Source organism: Lepus europaeus, chromosome 22, assembly GCF_033115175.1.
Source record: "Lepus europaeus isolate LE1 chromosome 22, mLepTim1.pri, whole genome shotgun sequence".
In the NCBI taxonomy this organism is placed as follows: Eukaryota; Metazoa; Chordata; class Mammalia; order Lagomorpha; family Leporidae; genus Lepus; species Lepus europaeus.
Window position 1 is genome coordinate 40719969 of NC_084848.1, and position 21681 is coordinate 40741649.

Sequence of the window (21681 nt, forward strand, 5' to 3'; positions counted from 1 at the left end):
AAAAAAGATTTATTTATTTATTTGAAAGAGTTACACAGAGAGAGCAGAAGAGGCAGAAGCAGAGAGAGAGAGAGATCTTCCCAGATGGCTGCAACAACTGGAGCTTAGCTGATCCGAAGCCAGGAGCCAGGAGCTTCTTCTGGGTCTCCCATGCAGGTGCAGAGGCCCAAGGACTTGGCCATCTTCTACTGCTTTCCCAGGCCATTGCAGAGAGCTGGATGGGAAGTGGAGTAGTCGGGTCTCGAACCGGTTCCCCTATAGGATGTTGGCGCTGCAGACGGCGGCTTTTCCCACTGTACCACAGCGCCGACCCCTGGAGTTATCCTTTTTATGGCCGAGTGGTATTCCATTGTGTATGGGAACCACATTTTCTTTACCCATGGACACCTGGGTTGTTGCCATTTCCTGGCTATTGTGAGCAGTACTGTGACAAGCCTGGACGTTCACCAGAGTGATTGCGTTTGTACTGGATTTGTTTTTTTTTTAATTTTTATTTTTATTTTTTAAAATTTTTTTTATTTTTGACAGGCAGAGTGGACAGTGAGAGAGAGACAGAGAGAAAGGTCTTCCTTTGCCGTTGGTTCACCCTCCAATGGCCGCCGCGGTAGGCATGCTGCGGCCGGCGCACCGCGCTGATCGATGGCAGGAGCCAAGTGCTAATCCTGGTCTCCCATGTAGGTGCAGGGCCCAAGCACTTGGGCCATCCTCCACTGCACTCCCGGGCCACAGCAGAGAGCTGGCCTGGAAGAGGGGCAACCGGGACAGGATCGGTGCCCCAACCGGGACTAGAACCCAGTGTGCTGGCGCCGCAAGGCGGAGGATTAGCCTAGTGAGCCGCGGCGCCGACCTGTACTGGATTTGTGTTCAGCGGTAGGACTGTTCAATCATGGAGCAAGTCTAATTCTAATTTTTTTGAAGAATCTCTCTATTTTTTTCCACAGCGGTTGCACTAATTTAGCATTCCCACCATCAGTGTGCAGGGGGTCCCATATTCTCACTAGCATTTATCTTTTGTGTTATTTGTTTATTTTTTGTGGCCGGATGAGCTATATCTCATTGTGAATTTGATTTGCATCTCCCTGATGATTAGTTTTAACACTTTTTTTCATTACCTGTTGACTGTGTGTCTTCTTGAGACATGGCTATTTAGATCTACTGTTTATTTTTATTTTTTAAAGGATTTATTTATTTATTTGAAAGGCAGAGTTACAGACAGGCAGAGAGAGAGAGAGAGAGAGAGAGAGAGAGAGGTCTTCCATTTGCTGGTTCACTCCCCAGATAGCTGCAGTGGCTGGAGCTGAGCCAATCTGAAGCCAGGATCCAGGAGCTTCTTCCAGGTCTCCCACACGGGTGCCGGGGCCCAAGGACTTGGACCATCTTCCACTGCTTTCTCAGGCCACAGCAGAGAGCTGGAGCGGAAGTGGAGCTGCCAGGACTCGAACTGGCGCCCATAGGGGATTCCAGCACTGCAGGTGGCGGCTTTCTCTGCTGTGCCACAGCACTGGCCCCTATTTTTAAGTTTTTAAAAGCACATTTTTAGGAGCTGATGTTGTAGTTGCCGCAGGTTAACCTGCCTCTTGGGATGCTCGCATCCCGTGTCCGAGTGTCTTGGGTCAGGTCCCACCTCCACGCTGATCCAGCTTCCTGCACTGTGCACTCTGAGAGGCGGTGAGTGATGGCTTAACTGTTTCGGTCCCTGCCACCCATGTGGGAGACCCAGAGTTCCTGGCTCTTGGCTTCAGCATGGCTCAACCCCAGATATTGCAGATTTTATTTTTACTGTAGGCATTTGGGGAGTAAACCGGTGGATTGCAGATCTGTCCCTACGTGTCTCTCTCTGGGTCTCTATGCCTTTCAAATAAATAAATACATTTAAAACTTAAAAATTTGTATTTATCTATTAATTTAAGGGCATGGGTGCACACACTCACACATACAGACTCACACACAGGAAGCTGGAATTAGGAACTGCAACTGGGACTTGAACCTGGCACTCAGACATGGGATGTGGTGTCCAAAGTGGTGTCTTAACGACTACTGCTGATGCCTGCACCTGCTGCCCATTTTGAAGTGCGTCATAATAATTATTATTGAGTTTTTGAGTTGCTTCTGTATTCTGGTGGCTAACCCTCCTGTGAGATGTATAACTTGCCTGGGTTTTCTCTCATGCTGTCAGTTACCTCTTTGCTTTGTTTCCTTTGCTGTGCAGGGAGCTCTTCAGTCGGCTGAACTCTCATCTCCTTTTGCTTCTGTTTCCTGTGCTTTGGGAGTTGAAGCACTCTCTTGGGTTAACACCCCCCATAAAAGCTGCAGTGTGAGGTGGAGGCTTCCCGGGAGTGAGTAGGAAGCGAGAGAGACCAGGTTAGGTCTGGTAGGTCCAGCTCAGAGACAGTGCCATCCTGACCTAGGGTGACGATGCGGCTGAGGAGAAATGGGCATGCAGGAGCCACCGCACGGTGTCAGGACTTCTGCCTGACGAGGGGTTGGACAGTCAGCGACAGGGAAGTCTCATAGATGATTCAGGTTTCTTCTCAGGCAAAGGAGTGGTTGATGGAGCCATTGATTGAAAAAAAAAAAAAAGTCTCGAGAACAGCTTTAATCGGGGAGGGATTTGGGTAGGGGTGATGACTCAGGTCTGTAAATATTCAGCGGAGGTGTCTACACAGCAACCAAGTGGCGGTGCCCAGACAACAATGGGATATACAGGCGGGAAGCTCAGTAAGTAAAGTCAATATTTGGGCATCATTAGTGGATAAATAATGATTTTTTTTTTTGCACAGTGGTTGACATTGCTTGGTTGCCTACCTCCTGTATCAGAGTTTGGGGCTCTAATCCCAGCTCCATTTCTGATCCCAGCTTCCTGCTAATGCACACTCTTGGAGGCAGCAGTGATGGCCCCTCCCTGCCGCATGTGTGGGAGACTTGGATGGAGTTCTCAGCTCCTGGCTTTGTCCTGGCCCAGGCCTGGCTGTTGCATGAACTTGGGGAGTGAACAAACAGATGGGAGCTCTTTCTTTCTTTCTCTCTCTCTCTCTGTACTTTTCTCTTCATCTTTCTGCCTTTCAAATAAAATCAAATTTCTTCCATTGGAATAGATGAAAATATCTAGAATAAGAGAAGAAGTGTCTAGGGAGAACTGATGGAGAAACAGGACAGTAAACCCAAAGCAGAGCCTGAGAAGGGGCGCTGGGAAAAGCAGAAGAAAACCACAGCAGTGCGGCATCATGGAGTCCACAGAAGAGAGTTCCCAGAAGCAGAGGGTAGGAGGCAGTGACCGTGAGTACTGGGCGGTGTCCATGGAGTTCGGCAGTGGAGATACTGTAGAATTAAGTGGAGTGATGGAGGCAACCAGGCGTCTAATGGTTTGAGTGGTGGGTGGTAGGGAAGGAAGTGAAGAGAGTGTAGGTTTACTCTTGGGAGACGCTTGGGTTTAGAGGAGAGGAGGGAGACACGTTGGCAACCAGATTGGCCCTAAGATTGTCATTTCAGCTGATTTTGAAGTCTCATAAAAAGAACATGGAGTTTGAGTTGGAAACATCTGGATTTGAATTTCTCCTCCACCAGATGTGAGACGCCTAGCATGTTATCTGAGACACAGTAGGCTTTTTTTTTTTTAAAGATCTATTTTATTTATTTGAAAGTCAGAGTTACACAGAGCAAGAAGGAGAGGCAGAGAGAGAGAGAGAGAGAGAGAGGTCTTCCATCCACTGGTTCACTCCCCAGTTGGCTGCAACGGCTGGAGCTGTGCTAAGCCGAAGCCAGGAGCCAGGAGCTTCTTCCGGATCTCCCGTGTGGGTGCAGGGGCCCAAGGACTTGGGCCATCTTCTACTGCTTTCCCAGGCCATCGCAGAGAGCTGGATCGGAAGAGGAGCAGCTGGGATTTGAACTGGTGATCATATGGGATGCCGGCACTGCAGGTGCCTGCTTTACCTGCTACGCCACAGTGCCGGCCCCATAGTAGGCTTTTGATAGATGTTTTTTTGGAGGAGTGAATAAAAATCCTTCATCTTCTGGGAGTGCTGCCTTCTTCTCATTCATAAAATGCCTACCCGAGCCCTTCACTGGTGGCTTTAATGAAACATGGTCGTGTTTCCTTACCTCCAACTTCCCATTGATTCCTGGCCATGTCTTGCTTCAGCAAGCCCCCCGGGCCCCTCACGTGTGTCTTATAAGGTTAGCCCTGTGCTGGTGCCGAGGCATTGTAGGTTAATCCTCCACCCGCAGCGCTGGCATCCCATATGGGCGCCAGTTCAAATCCCAGCTGCTCCTCTTCCAGTCCAGCTCTCTGCTGTGGCCTGGGAAAGCAGTAGAAGATGGCCCAAGTGCTTGGGCCCCTGCACCCACGTGGGAGACCTGGAAGAAGCTCCTAGCCTAGTATTGGCCCAGCTCCAGCCGTTGCAGGCATTTGGAGAGTGAACCAGCAATGGAAGATTTCTCTCTCTGTAACTATCTCTCAAACAAATAAATACATCTTAAAAAAAAAGAAAGAAAAAGGATAGCCCTATGGCATAGTGGATTTTTGTTGAGACACATCCTATTAATGTCTGTTAGCTCATCACTGGTTTTTTCAGGCCCTTGTCTTTCCCTTCTGTTGTCTGGAGAACGAGTCCCGTTTGGAAATGAGTCCCATCAGTTGGCAGAGTCGTTTCTCCGAGTGAGGTGTGTGAGGGTGGGAAGCAGAGCACCCGGCAGCCTGCATTGGCACAATAGGGCTGAGTCACCCTGGCTTTCCACGCTGTCGGAGTCCCCGGTTTACAATCGCAGCGCGGCTCTGTGCAGCGCAGCCAGGTTCTTGTGCGCTTAGGAAGTCAGAGGCGCCTGGCTCACTGCCCAGGCATTCGGGCTCACATCCGTGGTGTTCAGAAGAAAGGCATTCTCAGTTTTCCATGGTAGATGAGAGGTAGTGAAGAGTTAAAAAAAAAAAAAAGGTGTTACATGAGATGCTGTGATTTTTTTTAATTTAATTCCACAGATGCTTACTGAGCAACTCGGGTGAGACAAATAGCGCCCAGAATCTGGGCTGCTTATCTGTCATCTGGGTGCCTTCTCCTATCCTAGAAACACAAGATTTGCCTCCAGAGCCAGGAGTTCCGTTCCAGAGAGGGTAGAAACAAAGACCGAGTGTCAGACTCCCAGGTGTTTATACAAGGGTGTGGTTCACTCCCGTGGCAACCATCAATTGTTTGTCACCGATTTTTCCAGCAAAGCGTCCCAGTCTCTGCGTTGAGGAAAAGCTGCCTCCTCCCCCAGCCTTTAACCATTTATTCCAGTCCGCGCCAGGACTTTTCCCAAGAGGCATGTTCATGAACGTTTTCCTAATAAGCATTTTCCAGAAACGCTTGGAAGAATCCTTGCGCGCGCGGACTTCAGCATTTCTTTTGCAACAAAATAAATTCATCTTTTTGTTCCATTTTCCACAGACTTTTTGAAGTCCCCTTGTATGTGGTATTTTGTGACTGGCTTCTGTCACTGAGCCCAGTGTTTTCAAGGTGTGCTGTAACTATTTTTTTTTAGAGATTTATTTATTTATTTGAAAGTCAGAGCCACAGAGAGGCAGAGACAGAGAGGGAGAGAGAGAGGTCTTCCATCCGCTGGTTCACTCCCCAAATGGCTGCAATGGCTGGAGCTTAGCTGATCTGAAGGCAGGAGCCAGGAGCTGCATCTGGGTCTCCCACGCGGGTGCAGGGGCCCAAGGACTTGGGCCATCTTCTACTGCTTCCCTAGGCCATAGCAGAGAGCTGGATTGGAAGCGGGGCAGCCGGGACTCGAACCAGCGCCCATATGGGATGTTGGCCCTGCAGGCAGAGGCTTTACCCGCTACACCATAGCACCGGCCCCCGTAACTAATTTTTATTTGTGTAGATGGAGCATCGTCTTTGCCATAGATTGACAAGGGTTTTCTGGGGCGGGGGCGGGGGTACTTGATAGTAAACATTTTAGTCTCTGAGTACCACATGGTCTCTGTCGGCCACCACCTAACTCTGCCACTGTAGCATAACAGCCGTCGGCAACACTCGAAACACTGGATTGTGTCTGTCTTCCAATAAAGCTTTATTTCCAGAAACAAGTAAGCAGGCAGATTTGGCCTGTGGGCTGCAGTTTTCCGGTCTCTGACCTGGGTCCACAGAGGTACCTAATCCTGCTAACAAGTCTATGACGTAGGCACTGTGGTGCCCATTTTTCAGATGGAAACACTGAGGCGCACAGCCAGTAAACAGCACCGGTAGCCTGGGTCTTGAGTGTGGATGACAGATGGAGAGAAGTGGGCAACGGGCATGGGAAGGAATCCCCCTGGGCACTTAGGAAAGCAAACAGAATGCTGAGGTTCACTTGGGGTCCCTTCAGGATGTGACCGCTGAGCTGAAAGCTGAGCAGGTGGAGGGGGCAGAGGTGGGGGCGCCTGGTACAGGCTAGGGCCGGTGGCAGAGGGCACTCAGCTGTGCAGAGCGGCAGGGGCCCGGGCTGGAGGAGCGCACGGTGGGGAAGGCCTGGATGGGTGGCGTGTAGGAGCGAAATGAGGAGATCTCACGGGCGGAGCGCGGAGCGGCTTGGCGGGCTGCGTGGGGCCCTCCCAGGCCTGAACTGCGGGTGTGGACGGAAGGGGAAGGCGGGCTGTGAGCCAGGAGTTGTGCAGAAGGAAGTGCGAGCCAGCGCCGCGGCGGGCGGGTTTGGCAGGATTTGGTGGGAGGTTGCCTTGGCCCGGGATGGGGGGAGCAAGGATGGCAGGTGTCACGGACGCTGGTGTGAAATCCACCATCGGGGAGCGTGTGCCAGGGCTGGGTGGGAGTTGGAGTGTGATTTTAGTCTGGAAATGCAGCATCTGACTGGCAGGTGCTGGTGCCCCCAGTGACAACGCAGGTTTCCTCCAGGCGAAGTCAAAGAATTTCGAGGTTCAGAATGGTCGCACACTGTGCTTGTGAGCTGCCTTCTCCGGCAGTCACCTCCCGGGCTGGCTTTACAGAGCTCGGGCTTGGGCCTGTGTGTTTTCCTTTCTTATTTGTTTGTTTGCTTTTGGTTGGTGGCAAGAAAATTGTTCTCTCTCGGTTGATACTCTCCCCAGTTATAGCTAAGTAGCAGGCTTTTTCCTGTTTATGCTTCACATATTTTAGGCTTGTTTGGATTCTGTGTGCCTGTGTGTTTTTATTGCCTTAATTGGTTTCTTTATTTCTGTTTTCTGTCGTCTCCATGAGAAGCTGTAGGGGAGGTGGCCTTACATTTTTCAGTTCCCTTTCTATTGGATAATAGCTCGATTAAGAGTGTATGGATGTCTGTTGAGACACATGGCTACAATGTGTTGTGTTATTGTTATTGTCCGCATTTAATTATTGCCGTTACCATGTCTGTCCTGGATAATAGTGAGTTAGCAGTGTCGTTTGAGGGAATGGCAGCTGGGTCTTATTAGCACGTCTTTGACATAAAACAAAATACATATGCAAGGGGTCTTCAGAAAGTTCGTGGAAAATTCATAGCATGAGATAACTGCACAGATTAAAATTAAAAAATACGTATTTGTTTTTGAAAGGCAGACTGACAGAGAAGGGGATAGAGAGAGAGAGAGAGAAGTCTTCTATCTGTTGGTTCACTCTCCAGATGCCCCTAGCAGCCAGGTCTGGGTCAGGCCAAAGCCAGGAGCTAGGGACTCCATACAGAAACCCAAGTTCATGGGCCATCACCCACTGCCTCCTGGGTACATTAGCAGGAGTAGTCAGGACTGGAATTTGCATTTATTTAATTTATTTATTTATTTATTTACTTGACAAGTAGAGATATAGACAGAGAGAAAGGTCTTCCTTCCATTGGTTCACTCCCCAAATGGCTGCAACGGCCGGTGCTACGCCAGTCCGAAGCCAGGAGCCAGGTGCTTCCTCCTGGTCTCCCATGCGGGTGCAGGTGTCCAAGCACTTGGGCCATCCTTCACTGCCCTCCCGGGCCACAGCAGAGAGCTGTACTGGAAGAGGAACAACCGGGATTAGAACCTGGTGCCCATATGGGATGCTGGCTCCGCAGGCGGAGGATTAACTAAGTGAGCCATGGCGCAGGCTCTGGAATTTGCATTTCAATATGCGACGTGGACTTCCCAAGAGGTGGTTTAACCTGCAGCACCATAACACCCATTCCCTCAAAAATTTTTTGTACCAAAATGAGCTTATCTCTCTCTTTTTTAAAAGATTTATTTATTTTGAAAGTCAGAGTTATACAGAGAGAAAGAGAGGCAAAGAGAGAAAGAGAGAGAGAGGTCTTCCATCTAATGGTTCACTCCCCAATTGGCCACAACGGCCGGAGCTGCACTGATCCGAAGCTAGGAGCCAGGAGCTTCTTCTGGGTCTCCCACGCAGGTGCAGGGGCCCAAGGACTTGGGCCATCTTCCACTGCTTTCCCAGGCCATAGCAGAGAGCTGGATAGGAAATGGAGCAGCTGGGACTCGAACCGGTGCCCACATGGGATGCTGGCACTGCAGGCGGCAGCTTTACACGCTACACCACGTGCCTGCCCCAAACTTATCTCTTAATTCCCTTTTCACAAATTAAAAAAAAATGGTTTTTATTTAATTTGAAAGTCAGAGAGGGGGGGGGGGGGGAGAATCTTCCACCTGCTGATTCATTTGCCAAATGCCAGCAGCCAGAGTGGGGCGAGGCTAAAGTTATGAGTCAGGCACTCCATCCAGTCTCCCATGTAGGTGACAGGGCCCCAAGTTCCTGAGCCATCACCTCCGGCTTCCCAGGGTCTGCATCGGCAGAAGGCGGGACTCAGGAACTGGCCTTGGCATTGAACCCAGGTTCTCCGACGTGGGCCGTGGGTGTCGTGACTGCTAGGCTAAACACTCACTGATATTTATATATTCTTAAAGGATGTGCTCTGCCTTCAAAGAAAGTCCTACAACGGGGACAGACGCTTTTTGAGTTTAAGTAGTATATCTAAATCTCTGCTTTGTATATGTCAAATTAAAAAATGAAACTGTGCCTTGTATATGAGAGTTCAAAATGTTCATGGAAAATGCATATTATGAAAAAGCTATGCATAGATTAAAAATATTTTTGTACCAAAGTAAACTTTATTTTTGCATATAATTTCCCTGAACTTTTTGAAGTCCCTTCAGATAGTTACTTAATGTATACGTGCATACACTCAGTTTACAAAGTTTTTTTAAAGATTTATTTATTTGACAGGCAGAGTTACTTAGAGAGAGGAAGAGACACAGAAAGAGATCTTCCATCCACTGGTTCATTCCCCAGATGGCCCCAATGACCAGAACTGGGCCATTCTGAAGCCAGGAGCTAGGAGCTTCATCTGGGTCTCCCACGTAGGTGGCAGGGGACCAAACATTTGGGGCATCCTCCGCTGCTATCCCAAGCCGTTAGCAGGGAACTTGGTCAGAAGTGGAGCAGCCAGGACTTGAACCTGTGCCTGTATGGGATACTGGCATCACAGGCAGAGGTTTCACCTGCTACACCACAGTGCCAGCCGCTCATTTAACAAATATTATCTTCCACGTGCCGGTTCATTCTGCAAGGGCCCACAACAACGAAGACGGGGCCAGGGTGAAGCCAAGAGCTTGGAGCTCCGTCCGGCTCTCCCACGTGAGTGGCAGGCACCCATGCACTTGACCGTCATCTGCTGCCACCCTGGATACATTTGCAGGAGGCCGGATGTGAAGCAAAGCAGGAAAAAAAAAGGAGCACTTAGGGAGGACTTGTTCGAACCTGCACTCTGATAAGAGGGTGCGGGTTGCGAGTGGCAGCTTACCCTACGCACCGTCATGCCTGCCTCTTACTGCTAGTGTTTTTAATAACTCCACGCATAAAACAAGATTCCTGGTGTGGAATTTTCCACTTGTTGTGTCATGTGAATTGCTGAAGAAGTCTTGGATTTTAGAACCTTTTGGGTTTCAGATTTTCAGATAACGAGCCGCCCTCAACCTGGAGTAATAGGAGATCCAACCGAGTGTTGATGGAGGCCTCGGCCAGGGAGAGGATTTCTGTTTCAGGTTAGGGGAGGAGCCTTTGTTCAGGGTATGTTTTATTTGGGCTAAAGCCGGTGCCTGCCCACGTGTGCGAGGCACCGTGCTGTGGCCTGCGGCACCTGTGAATTCAGTGGCAGGCACTGCAGGTTGGTTATTCCAGAGGAGCATAGCCTTGAAACCGTGAGATAGCTCGATCCAGGAACTGGAGCTGTTCCCGCTTGTCTGGGGACGCAGGGTAGAGGTGGAGAAGCCTTGGGCGTCAGGGGGGCCAGGCTAGAATGGATAGCAGCCTAGAATGTTAGACTAATTGTTGATAATTTATTCACTAACATTGTATTTGTCTCTTAGTTGCTTTAGGAACCAGAAGAATTTCTCGTTCTCCATTTCTTAGCATTTGAAGGGATATTGTCTTTGAATAGATGGTGTTATTCTCTTTGTGTCTTGGCTCTTTTCTATCCCTGATGCCTACTGATTTAAAGGACCCAGTCTCTCTGTGTGCCATTCCAAGAGGAGTTTCTTAAGTGGCTTTGAGCACGTGACTCTGAATCCACCACCCCGCCCCCCCAGTATGGGTCAGCCTTTGAAAAGAACAAAAGGTTTCTTATCCTGCCGTAGGGGGAGCTCTCTAGCCCTGGTTCCTGTGGAATTAATACAGCCATTCAAGGGTAAGGCAGTAAGGACATGTGTCATGGGATGAATGGAAACCCCTGGACGGAGCCGCCACAAAGGTGTTTCGTTGCACTTGCTTTGCCGTTAAGCAAGGGGCCCTGTTTCCTTTGCAGGGTTTCTGTTTCCAGAATGAAGACATGCTCTCTAGGTCTGGATGATGAGTGACAAGCCCGGAAGATTCCGTCCCAGGCCTTTTCTGAAGATCTGATTTGTGCACCGTTTGCTTTGCTCCCCGGGACTTGCCCTTGCTTCTAGGAGAGTTTAATCCAGTTAGGACCTGGATAGTGTCAGGTTGCCTTTAGAAAATTGTTGACTATTTTCCGTCTAAATTTATGTCTCTGTCAGGAGCTATTCCTGAGAGCCTACGCTTGGATTAGATTAGCCGCTCCAAATTTTGGTCATTGAGTGAGAGCTTTGATTTTGCTGCGGCTTTTCCCAGCTTAGGGAAACTCCTGGCTCCCAGGTGCTCAGTACCAAGGCCTCATTTGATTTGGAAATGCATGGAGTAGGGAGACGCCCTAGGTAGGCGATGCTATTTTTGCATGACATTTTTTTTTTATTTTTTAAGATTTATTTATTTATTTGAAAGGCTGCGTTACAGAGAGGCAGAGAGAGAGAGAAAGAGAAGTCTACCATCTGTGGGTTCACTCCCCAAATGGCCACAATGGTCAGAACTGTGTCGATCCAAAGCCAGGAGGTAGGAACCAGGTCTCCCACGTGGGTGCAGGAGCCTAAGGACTTGGACCATCTTCTACTGCTTTCCAGGCCACAGCAGAGAGCTGGATTGGAAGTGGAGCAGCTGAAACTTGAATCGGCGCCCATATGGGATGCCGGCACTGCAGGCGGTGGCTTTACCCGCTACGCCACAGCGCTGGTCCCTTTGCATGCAGTTTTACGCTGCCTTTTGCCTGCCTGTCCCCCATCCCCATAGCTCCCCTCAAGTCCCCAGTGCAGGCTCTGTCTCTTGGAACTGCTGATAATAATAATTTTTGATTAGTTTCCTCTTCACATCTTATCATCTAGGTAGAAAAATCTCTTTGTTCCTTAAGAATAAGGAAGAGTCCTCTTTGTTGTTATTATTTTATTATTTATTTTCTCAAGGTTTAGTTTTGTGTCCCTGTGAAACTTTATTTTCTTTTAAGTTTTATTGGTTTACTTATTTGAAAGGCAGAATGAGAGAGAGAAATTCTCTCTGCTGGTTTGTTGGGGTCTTAAGCCTGAGACTGTCCCCTGACCAGCAGGGGGCAGTACAAGCACTCCCCGACAAGGCGAATGGGAGAGGTAAGGTCGACGGGTCAAGCACACCACAGCAAGCACCCTTGAGTTCTGTCGAAGCAGGAACCACTTTATTGAGGAAGCGTACAGGCTTATAAAGCTTACGAAGGACATGCGCAGTAGGGGAGCCAATCAGCGCAAAGGTCACGCAGGCACGGGTGGACCGCGCACAGGGGCACCTTAAGCAAGGTATAGGGATCACGCACTGTCCACGTGTCCGGAAATAAAGTGGACCTATCCCTGCAGGGGGTCCGATCTTGCGCGGTTTAAGCGCAGCGGCTGCAGACACGCCCCCGATCATCCGCCAGGCACCATGTTGTTAGGGACTATTTCAGGCAATGCCCAACACTGGTGCACCCCTAAATGCCCACAACAGCCAGGGTTGGGCCAGGCAGAAGCCAGGAGCCTGGAACTCCAGCCATGTCTCCTACATGGGTGGCAGGGACCAAATTATTGGGCCATCATCTGCTGCCTCCTGGATGTGTCAGCGGAAAGCTGGATCCGAAGCAGGGGCCGGGTTGAATCCCAGCCACTCCCATGTGAGTTGCAGGCGTTGTAAGCCTCTGCCTAACCCTCTGGGCCACAGTGCCCTCCCGGTGTTTCTTTGCATTTCTGCTTTATTGTCAGAAATGGACAGGTCCCTCGCACTTTTTTTTTTTTTAAGATTTATTTATTTACTTGAAAGTCAGAATTACAGAGAGGCACTGAGAGAGAGAGAGAGAGAGAGAGAGAGAGAGAGAGGTCTTCCATCTGCTGGTTCAATCCCCAGATGGCTGCAATGACTGGGTCTAAGCCAGGAGCTTTTTCTGGGTCTCCCACGCAAGCTCAGGGGCCCAAGGGCTTGGCCATCTTCTACTGCTTTCCCAGGCCACAGCAGAGAGCTGGATGGGAAGTGGAGCAGCCAGGACTTGAACCAGCGCCCATGTGGGATGCCGGCACTGCAGGCGACAGCTTTACCCACTCTGCCACAGTGCCAGCCCCCACCCCCACCTTTGTATGGGATCTCAATTCATGTGCATTGGGTGCATGTCCCTTGATACCTGGACCTTAGAGTCATAAAAACTTGATGGGATTTTTTTTATTGAGGAAAAAAATAGCGTTGCATGCATTTTTTGATAAGCATCAATACATTTAAGAATTATTGTCTTATCAGCTGGTGATATTAAGAGAAAAAAATAACAAATATATATCTCGAAGATTTGAGGAGATTTAGTAACATTTAGTAACATTAATAACAGGCATCTGATGTCTTAACATAAGTCAAACGGAAACCCCAACATTTGATTTTTTTAAAAGCCATAGTTTAGCTGAAAAAGGTAATTTTTACTTTTATTTTTATATTTATTTATTTGAAAGAATTACAGACAGAGGGAGAAAGGGACAGAGAGAGAGAGAGAGAGGGAGAATCTTCTATCTACTTGTTTACTCCTCAAACGGCCACAATGGCTGGGGCCGAGCTAGGTTGAGATCAGGGCCTGGAACTCCATGCCGGTGTCCCACGTGGGTGACAGGGGCCCAAGCATTCCAGCTGCTTTCCAAGTGCATTAGTGGGTAGCTGGATGGGAACTAGAGCAACTGGGAGTCTAACAGGTGCTCCTCTGGGATGCTGGCTTTGCAGGCGGTGCTTAAGCTACTGCACTGCGATGCCGGCTCTGAGGCCATGGCTTTTACTGACGGAAGAATGAAGTCCCTGCAGCACCTCGACACAATGGTTCTGGGGACTGTGAGGCACGAGGAGAGGTCCTCACTCAAACAGACCTGCAGGCTGAGCCCCGGCCGTGCAGAAAGAAAATTCCAGAATATCTGAAGGTGTCTTACAGGCTCGCGGAGTCCCGGCGGTTTAGTCTTGACGTTGATCCTGGAGATCATACTGCTGCAGAGTTAGCTGTAGACAAGCTGAAGTGAGTCGGAAAGACCGGGGTTCAAATCCTGAGCGGCAGGGAGTGAGGTGGTTAGGAGAACTTAGCGATCTCCTTGAGGTGCCTGGCGTGGACTCTGGCACACAGGGAACGCAGAAGTGCTGACTGTTGCTGTAATTAACCAGGCGGGGGTCTAGGAGGAGACCTGGAGCCCACGTGGGTCTCTCCTTCCCTCCCCAGGAAGAACCACAGTTCCCCCTGCCACCCCCAGCCTTGTGCCCCCTCAGGGACAGCACACATCCTCAGCCCACAGGTCAAGGGCTTCCGTTTCCCAAGACCTCCCTCGGCTCGTGGACAAGGATAAGCAGGCACTCAGACGCCGTTCCTCTCCGCTCCCAGGATTCTCAGCTTTGCCACCTTCCGGCCCTGAGTTCCCCAGATCTCATTTTACTGCATCATTAATTCCTGCTCGTGCAGCCAGCACACACACGCACACACACACACGCATGATTGTGCATACATGTTCACGTGGGCACCTGCCGCACACACACGCATGCACACTGGACTTGTGGATCCTTTTTACTGTAATTCCGATTAGTTTCTGCATAAGCTCCCATTGTTTGCATCTCCTACCTCTGCTGAACTCCTGAGGCTGAAATCTGCATGTACCAACAACCCAGTCCCCATCGGGCCCACAGCGTCTGCTCCAGGCCTTGGCTTCCTGCCCTCAGTGGCTGCGGCCCCCTCTAAGAACACTGCTTCTCCACCTGCTCTGGCTCGGGCTGCTTAACAGCTCCTTGATCCTCACTGCCGCCTCCAACAGTCTCCAGCCTCTTTGAATGTCAGGACATCGAACCACCCTCAGTGCTACAGCCATCTCCCTAGCTGTCATTTGTCATCATTTCCCAAAGAGTTCAGCTCCTTCTGCAAATGTCACTCTCTCCAGCGCACGGCGCAAAGCCGGTACACACAGCTATGAACCTCCCACCTCCTGGCCTCTCAGCTTCTTGAATTCCTCTTCTCCAGGAACACCTGCCCTCTGCCCGGCCTCCATCATCCACTGTCGCTGTCCTGCAGACGCAAACTCCCCCATGGTCTCTGTTTCATGCACTCCCATCTCTGGACACTACTCTCTCTAGCAACCCAGCTCCAACAAGCCCTGGAGTCCATGGGCAACTCCAGGCCACTAACTCTACTGGCTATTAACTGTTCTTCATCCCCTGATATCTTCCCTTGCATTTTTTTTTAAGATTTATTTATTTATTTATTTATTTGAAAGGAGAGTTACAGAGAGAGAGAAGGAGAGGCAGAGAGAGAGAGAGAGAGAGAGAGAGAAAGAGAGAGAGAGGTCTTCCATCTGCTGGTTCATTCCCCAGTTGACTGCAACGGCTGGAGCTGGGCTGATCAGAAGCTAGGAGTCAGGAGCTTCCTCCAGGTCTCCCACGCAGGTGCAGGGACCCAAGGAGTTGGCCCATCTTCCACTGCTTTCCCAGGCCATAGCAGAGAGCTGGATTGGAATTGGAGCAGCTGGGACTCGAACTGTTGCCCATATGGGATGCCGGCACTGCAAGCGACGGCTTTGCCTGCTACGCCACAGCGCCGGCCCCTTTCCTTGCATTCTTATCTTTATTTATTTGAGAGGGAGAGAGAGGAGAGATGCCATCTGCTGCTTCATTCCCCAAATGCCCACAACAGCCAGGGCTGGCCAGGGCCAAAGCCCCGGAGCTGGGGACCCAATCCAGGTCTCCCAACTGCTTGAGCCATCGCTGCTGTGCCTCCCACAGTGTGTCCTGGCAGGAATCTGGAATCAGCTCCCCTAGCATCTGGGCGTGAACCAGGGGATGAAAACTCCTCTGTCTGTTTTCCCTGCCTCCTAAAGACAAATCAGCCAGCGTGTCCACACTGTTTCTAAAGCGCTGGGTCCTAGCTGGTTGTAAGCTCGCGTGCCATGTGCCCATGCCCTGAGTGACCGCTCTGCGTGGTTTGGCTGTGTCCCAATGGTTCCCGAGGCTTCTCGTTTGATAGCTGTGTTGTCCTTTCTGTTGACAGCGGAACAGGAAGACACTCAGAAGAAAACCTTCACCTGCTGGATAAACTCGCAGCTGGCAAAGGTGAGGAAAGAACGGGCAAACGAAGTCAGAAATGTGGTTGTTAATTCCCCGAGCCGGCCATTAAGAAAGGCGCTGGCCCACGATAGGCTGTGGGATATCTCTTCTTGAAAGAGTGTGCCGAAAGTCAGCTCCATCTTGTTTTTGTGTATTTGATACGACAGGAGATAAGACAGTATGAAAACAGAAATAGTTCAAGCACGAGAAATGAGGGTCATTTGTTGGTATTGACCCTGCCATCCACTTTTTAACTGTGATAACTCTGACTACTCATGACAACCTTGCTACCAGGCAGATGGTGTTATTCCTGTTCCAAGGGGAAAGAAGGTCAGGCCCAGAGCAGTTGTGTGACTCACCCACATCACACAGCTTAAGTAGCCATGCAGGGATGCAAAACTAGGGAGCCTGGGCCCCAGGGGCCGTGATCAGGATCTTGGGGCCATTCTAGCCCTTGGTGATGCCGGCTGCCAGAGTAACCTGGACGCACGATGAGCGAGCCTGTCTTTCCAGGGCCCCCAGCCTGTGCCCCACCTGCCCGTCCCCACACGATGCTGTGCTTCTAAGAAAGGATACACGGACGCGCAGGCGCAGGCGGGTGGGCGTCCCCCCTGGCGGATTCTGAACATCAGCCCACACTGTCATGCACGGATTGTAAACTCAGTGCAGGCTCCGCGCAGAACGAGTGTTGTGTTACTACGCGTTTGCCACAAGATACAGCACGGTCACTACTTCTCCTGTCAGGGTTGATAAAGGAGTTTGCATGCCCTCGATCACTCTTTTAATTTAAAAGGAAATTGCCCTCGTTCTGGGCTTTTTCTTTAAAGATTTTATTTATTTATTTGGGGGATAGAGTTACAGACAGTGAGAGAGGGAGAGAGAGAGAGGTCTTCCATCTGCTGGTTCACTCCCCAAATGGCCGCACAGCTGGAGCTGCACCTATCTGAAGCCAGGAGCCAGGAGCTTCCTCCTGGTCTCCCATGCAGGTGCAGGGGCCCAAGCACTTGGGCCATCCTCCACTGCTTTCCCAGGCCATTAGCAGAGAGCTGCATTGGAAGAGGGGTAGCTGGGACTCCAACGGGTACTCATATGGGATGCCGGCGCCACAGGCGGAGGATTAACCTACCGCACCACAGCGTCGGCCCTGGGCGTTTTCGAAGCGCACTTGTGTTGGGGGCGCAGTCTGATGTATTTTCTCTCGTGACCTCTGCAGCACACGCCGCCCTCAGCTGTGTCCGACCTCTTCACCGACATTAAAAAGGGCCATGTGCTCCTGGACCTGCTTGAAGTACTCTCGGGCCAACAGTTGGTAAGAGCTTTAAATGACACCAGCCAACTTGTTGTTGTTGACTTTTTTAAAAAGCGTGTTTCCGGTTTCTCAGTAACGTGTTTGGTTGACTGTCACAGCCGCGGGATAAGGGACTTAATCCATTCCAGTGCAGAATCAACATAGAACACGCCCTGACGTTCCTGAAGAACCGATCGGTGAGCATACAGTTCACCTGCAAAATTATCAGCGTGACGAAGGCCATGGAGTCTTTGTTTCCCTTTTAACCTGCATATCCTGTTTTCCAGATCAAGCTGATCAATATCCATGTTGCTGATATCATAGATGGAAACCCATCCATTATCCTCGGCCTTATTTGGACAATTATACTGCACTTCCATGTGAGTAGTTTGAGGATACGGCATTTTTTTTTTTTCTTTGCAAACTACTGCTGTCTGTCTGCAGTTCGGGTCAGTCCCCAGCTGCTTCCAAAAACAGGGCACACTCTGGAAGCTTCTCTCAAGTAGAAAACCTGGAGCAGACTTTTTGCCGTTGTTGTCACCACTTTCAGCTGCAAGTTCAAAGCTAAATTGTCAGAGGTCCTGATTTCTCTCTGAGGTCAGAACCGGTCTGGGCAGAACCAGTGCGGTAAACATTTGCGGATTGTTGTTTGTTTCCCGGGACAAGGAAGGGAGAGGGAAGTTTCTGGAATCAGTCCTTGAAATATGACCCACTCAACTTGCACTGATCTCACCTGTTTTTGAAGGGACCCCCCCCCCCCCCCCCGGTCTAGTGCACCTGAATAACCCAGCAATGTCCAGTTCTTTCCCAACTCACTTTCAGACTTGGTGATTCTGCAGCTCTCATTGAACAGTTAACATGTCTTAGTGATCATCCTGGGAAACTGAGATAGAGTGATGGTTGCAGTCCTGACTTCATAAAACTTAGGATGGAGATGCGGGAGAGCACTGCAAAAAGTTCATAGAAAATGGAATTCAAAGATGCGCTGATTTGGGCGCAAGCACTTTTGAAAATCCATGCGTTGTTTCTCAGCACGTAGATCCTGGAAGACCCCTTGTATGAATTTCAGAGTTGTTTTGGCACCAACATAAACTTAGCTTTTAATTTCATTTTCCACGCACTTTAAAAAGATTTCGAAAGTTTTATTTTTTGTTTGCTTGAAAGGCAGAGAGAAAAGTAGAGAGAAAGAGACCCCCCCCTGTCCACTGGTTCACTCCCCAAATGCCTACAACAGGCATGGCTGGACCAGGCTGAAGCCAGAGGCCTGGTGCTGTTTGAGTCTTCCATGTGGGTGGTAGGCACCCAAGTTCTTGGGCCATCGCTGCTGCCTCCCCAGGGTGTGCATTAGCAGGGAGCTGGGTGGGAAGTGGAGCCAGGCCTTGACCCCAGGCACTGTGCTATGGGATGTGGGTGCCCCAGGGGGAGTTCTGAATTCCCTCATGCTCCTGTGTTCTTGCAGCCTTGAGATTTTTAGTGCAAGTTTTTGCATTACCTGAAACAGTTACACTTCTTTCATCTTTTCAATTACTTTAAGAATACCTTAAAAATGTTTGTGGGAGGGGCTGGTGCTGTGGCGCAGTAGGTTAATCCTCCACCTGGTTCACTCCCCAAATGGCTGCAACAGCCAGAGCTGGACTGACCCAAAGCCAGGAGTCAGGAGCTTCTTCTGGATCTCCCACGTGCATGCAGGGGTCCAAGGACTTGGGCCGTCTTCCACTGTTTTCCCAAGCCATAGCAGAGAGCTGGATTGGAAATGGAGCAGCTGAGACTCGAACTGGGCGCCCATTTGGGGAGTGAACCAGCAGATGGAAGACCTCTCTCTCTCTCTCTGCCTCTGCCTCTCTATAACTCTGCCTTTCAAATAAATAAATAAATCTTTAAAAAAGTTTTAAAATGTAGTAGATAGAGGTCTTTTGATGAGTATACTGTTTTATAAATTGCAAACAACTGTAGCATACTGTTTCCTCCTTTTTTTCTTTTAAGATTTATTTTATTTATTTGAAAGGCAGAGTTACCGAGAGAGAGGTCTTTTATCTGCTGGTTCACTCCCCAAATGGCTGCAACAAGCAGGTCTGGGCCAGAACGAAGTCAGGAGCCACTTAACCCACTACACCACTGTGCCAGCCCGCAGTTTCATTCTTTTTTTTTTTTTTTAAAGATTTTATTATTTTTAATTTTTTTTTGAGAGATAGAATTACAGAGAGGGAGAGACAGAGGCAGAGAGAGAGAGAGAGAGAGAGAGAGAGTGTGCGTGTGAGTGAGAAGTCTTCTATCTGCTGGTTCACTCTCCAAATGGCCACAATGGCCAGAGCTAGGCTGGTCCGAAGCCAGAAGCCAGGAGCTTCCTCCAGGTCTCCCACATGGGTGCAGGGGCCCAAGAACTGGGGCCATCTTCTACTGCTTTCCCAGGCCATTAGCAAGGAGCTGGATCAGAAGTGGAGCAGCTGGGGCTCAAACCAGTGCTTATAGGGGCCGCCAACCCCAACATCACAGGTGGTGGCTTAACCCTCTGCACCACAACACCAGACCCCATATTTTTTTTTCTTCATATGAATTTTCCATGAACTTTTTGGACATATTCCTATGCATCTCAAGCATTTTTTGCACCAAAATAAACCATTTTATTCCATTTTCCATGAACTTGTTAAAATGCTGTTGTACGGCCGGCGCCGTACAACCCGGTATGCCGGCTCAACAGGCTAATCCTCCACCTGCGGCGCTGGCATACCGGGTTCTAGTCCCGGTCAGGGTGCCGGATTCTGTCCCGGTTCCCCCTCTTCTAGGCCAGCTCTCTGCTATGGCCCAAGTGCTTGGGCCCTACACCCCATGGGAGACCAGGAGAAGCACCTGGCTCCTGCCTTCGGATAAGCGCGGTGCGCTGGCCGCAGCGGCCATTGGAGGGTGAACCAACGGCAAAAAGGAAGACCTTTCTCTCTGTCTCTCTCTCACTGTCCACTCTGCCTGTCAAAAAAAAAAAAATGCTGTTGTACATATGTGGCTCCATTTTCAGGTTATCTATTCCATTCTATTATTCATATTTGCACCAGTATAATACTGAATTAATTTCTGCAGTTATATAGTTAGTCTTGATAGTAAAAGTCTTGGTAGTAAAAGTCGTCTAACTTGTCCTTCAAGGTTATCTCAGCTACTCTTTCCTTTTTGTGTTTTCATGTAAGTTTTATGTAGAGGTTATCAGTTCACACACACACACGCACACACACATATGGTCTGTTGGAGTTTATTGAATTGAATGTATGGGACATTTTGGAAAAAATAGACAGCTCTAAGATATTGCATCTTCTACTGCATGCATATACTATTTTAGTTATTGTTCTGTTGAAAATATTCTAATTTTCATTATGATTTCTCATTTGAGTCATGCGTTACAGGAAAATCTACTGCTTAACTTTCCAAGGGCCTGCTTATTTTTTTTTAAAGATTTATTTATTTATTTGAAAGTCAGAGTTGCACAGAGAGAGGAGAGGCAGAGAGAGAGAGAGGTCTTCCATTCGATGGTTCACTCCCCAGATGGCCGCAATGGCTGGAGCTGGGCCAATCTGAAGCCAGGAGCCAGGAGCTTCTTCCGGGTTTCCCACATGGGTGCAGCGGCCCGAGGACTTGGGCCATCTTCTGCTTTCCCATGTCATAATGGGGAGCTGGATTGGAAGGGGAGCGGCCGGGACTAGAACCGGTGCCCATATGGGATGCCGATGCTGTAGGCAGAGGATTAACCTAGTGCGCCACAGCACCAGCCCCTACATTTGTTCTGAATGGTTGATAGTCAAGGATGCATTTCAGCTGATCCAGGCGGTAAAGCTACCCTAGAGGAGGAGCCTGCTTTAGTTCAGTTCGATGTAGTTTGACAGGCATTGAACTCCAGGAAAATGCGCTGTAAGCGCGTTAGGGAAATGAATAGGGGCTTGCCTTCGGTGCAGGCTGGTGTGCCTGGGAGCGGGTGAGGAATGGCCCGAGTTCGGCCTGAGAGAGCCGAAGGTGGCGAATGTGTCATTCAAGGATTTCCCAGTGCTCACTTCACCGCGGCCACATGGGCCCTGTCGCGGGTCTTGCGTTGGCTGCAGGTTTGGGTCCTGATTCTGTGTCTTCACTGTTACGCCTTAGATCGAGGAGCTTGCCCGGACTCTTTCTTGCAATTACAACGAGCCTGCCGCGGATGAGGTGAGCATGGTGGATTCGTCTCCTACCTCAAGTCCTCCAGCTAAGAAGTGCTCCAAGGCGCAAGAAAGATGGCAGCTGTCCGCCAAGAAGGCTCTCCTGCTGTGGGCCCAGGAGCAGTGTGCCACGTGAGTAGCTTGCTGGGACGAGAAGAGACGCACAGGCCACCAACACAACCCTGTTAACTCCTAGGTCTGGAAAATCAGGCTGGCTGGGTGGAGCACGTGTCTAGAAGCCTCCATCTCAGATAAAGGAAATTTTCCCCATCCCAGTTCCTTTCATAATGAATCTTCCACATGTGGAGGTCCCTGAGCCCAGCCACTCTTGGCTTGGAAGGCCGCGAGGTCTTGT

General features: G+C 49.8%; 1 protein-coding gene across 4 annotated transcripts in view; it reads left to right on the forward strand.

Annotated features, from left to right (window-relative positions):
* The window catches only part of SYNE2 (spectrin repeat containing nuclear envelope protein 2), a 373661-nt gene that overhangs the window by 61404 nt on the left and 290576 nt on the right, over positions 1-21681 (forward strand). For all 4 annotated transcript variants that reach the window (XM_062181714.1, XM_062181717.1, XM_062181715.1 and 1 more), the window contains exons 3-7: positions 15814-15875; positions 17083-17178; positions 17277-17354; positions 17445-17537; positions 21277-21458. In XM_062181714.1, the coding sequence (XP_062037698.1) occupies positions 15814-15875; positions 17083-17178; positions 17277-17354; positions 17445-17537; positions 21277-21458 (511 nt within the window). The remainder of the gene's footprint in view (positions 1-15813; positions 15876-17082; positions 17179-17276; positions 17355-17444; positions 17538-21276; positions 21459-21681) is intronic.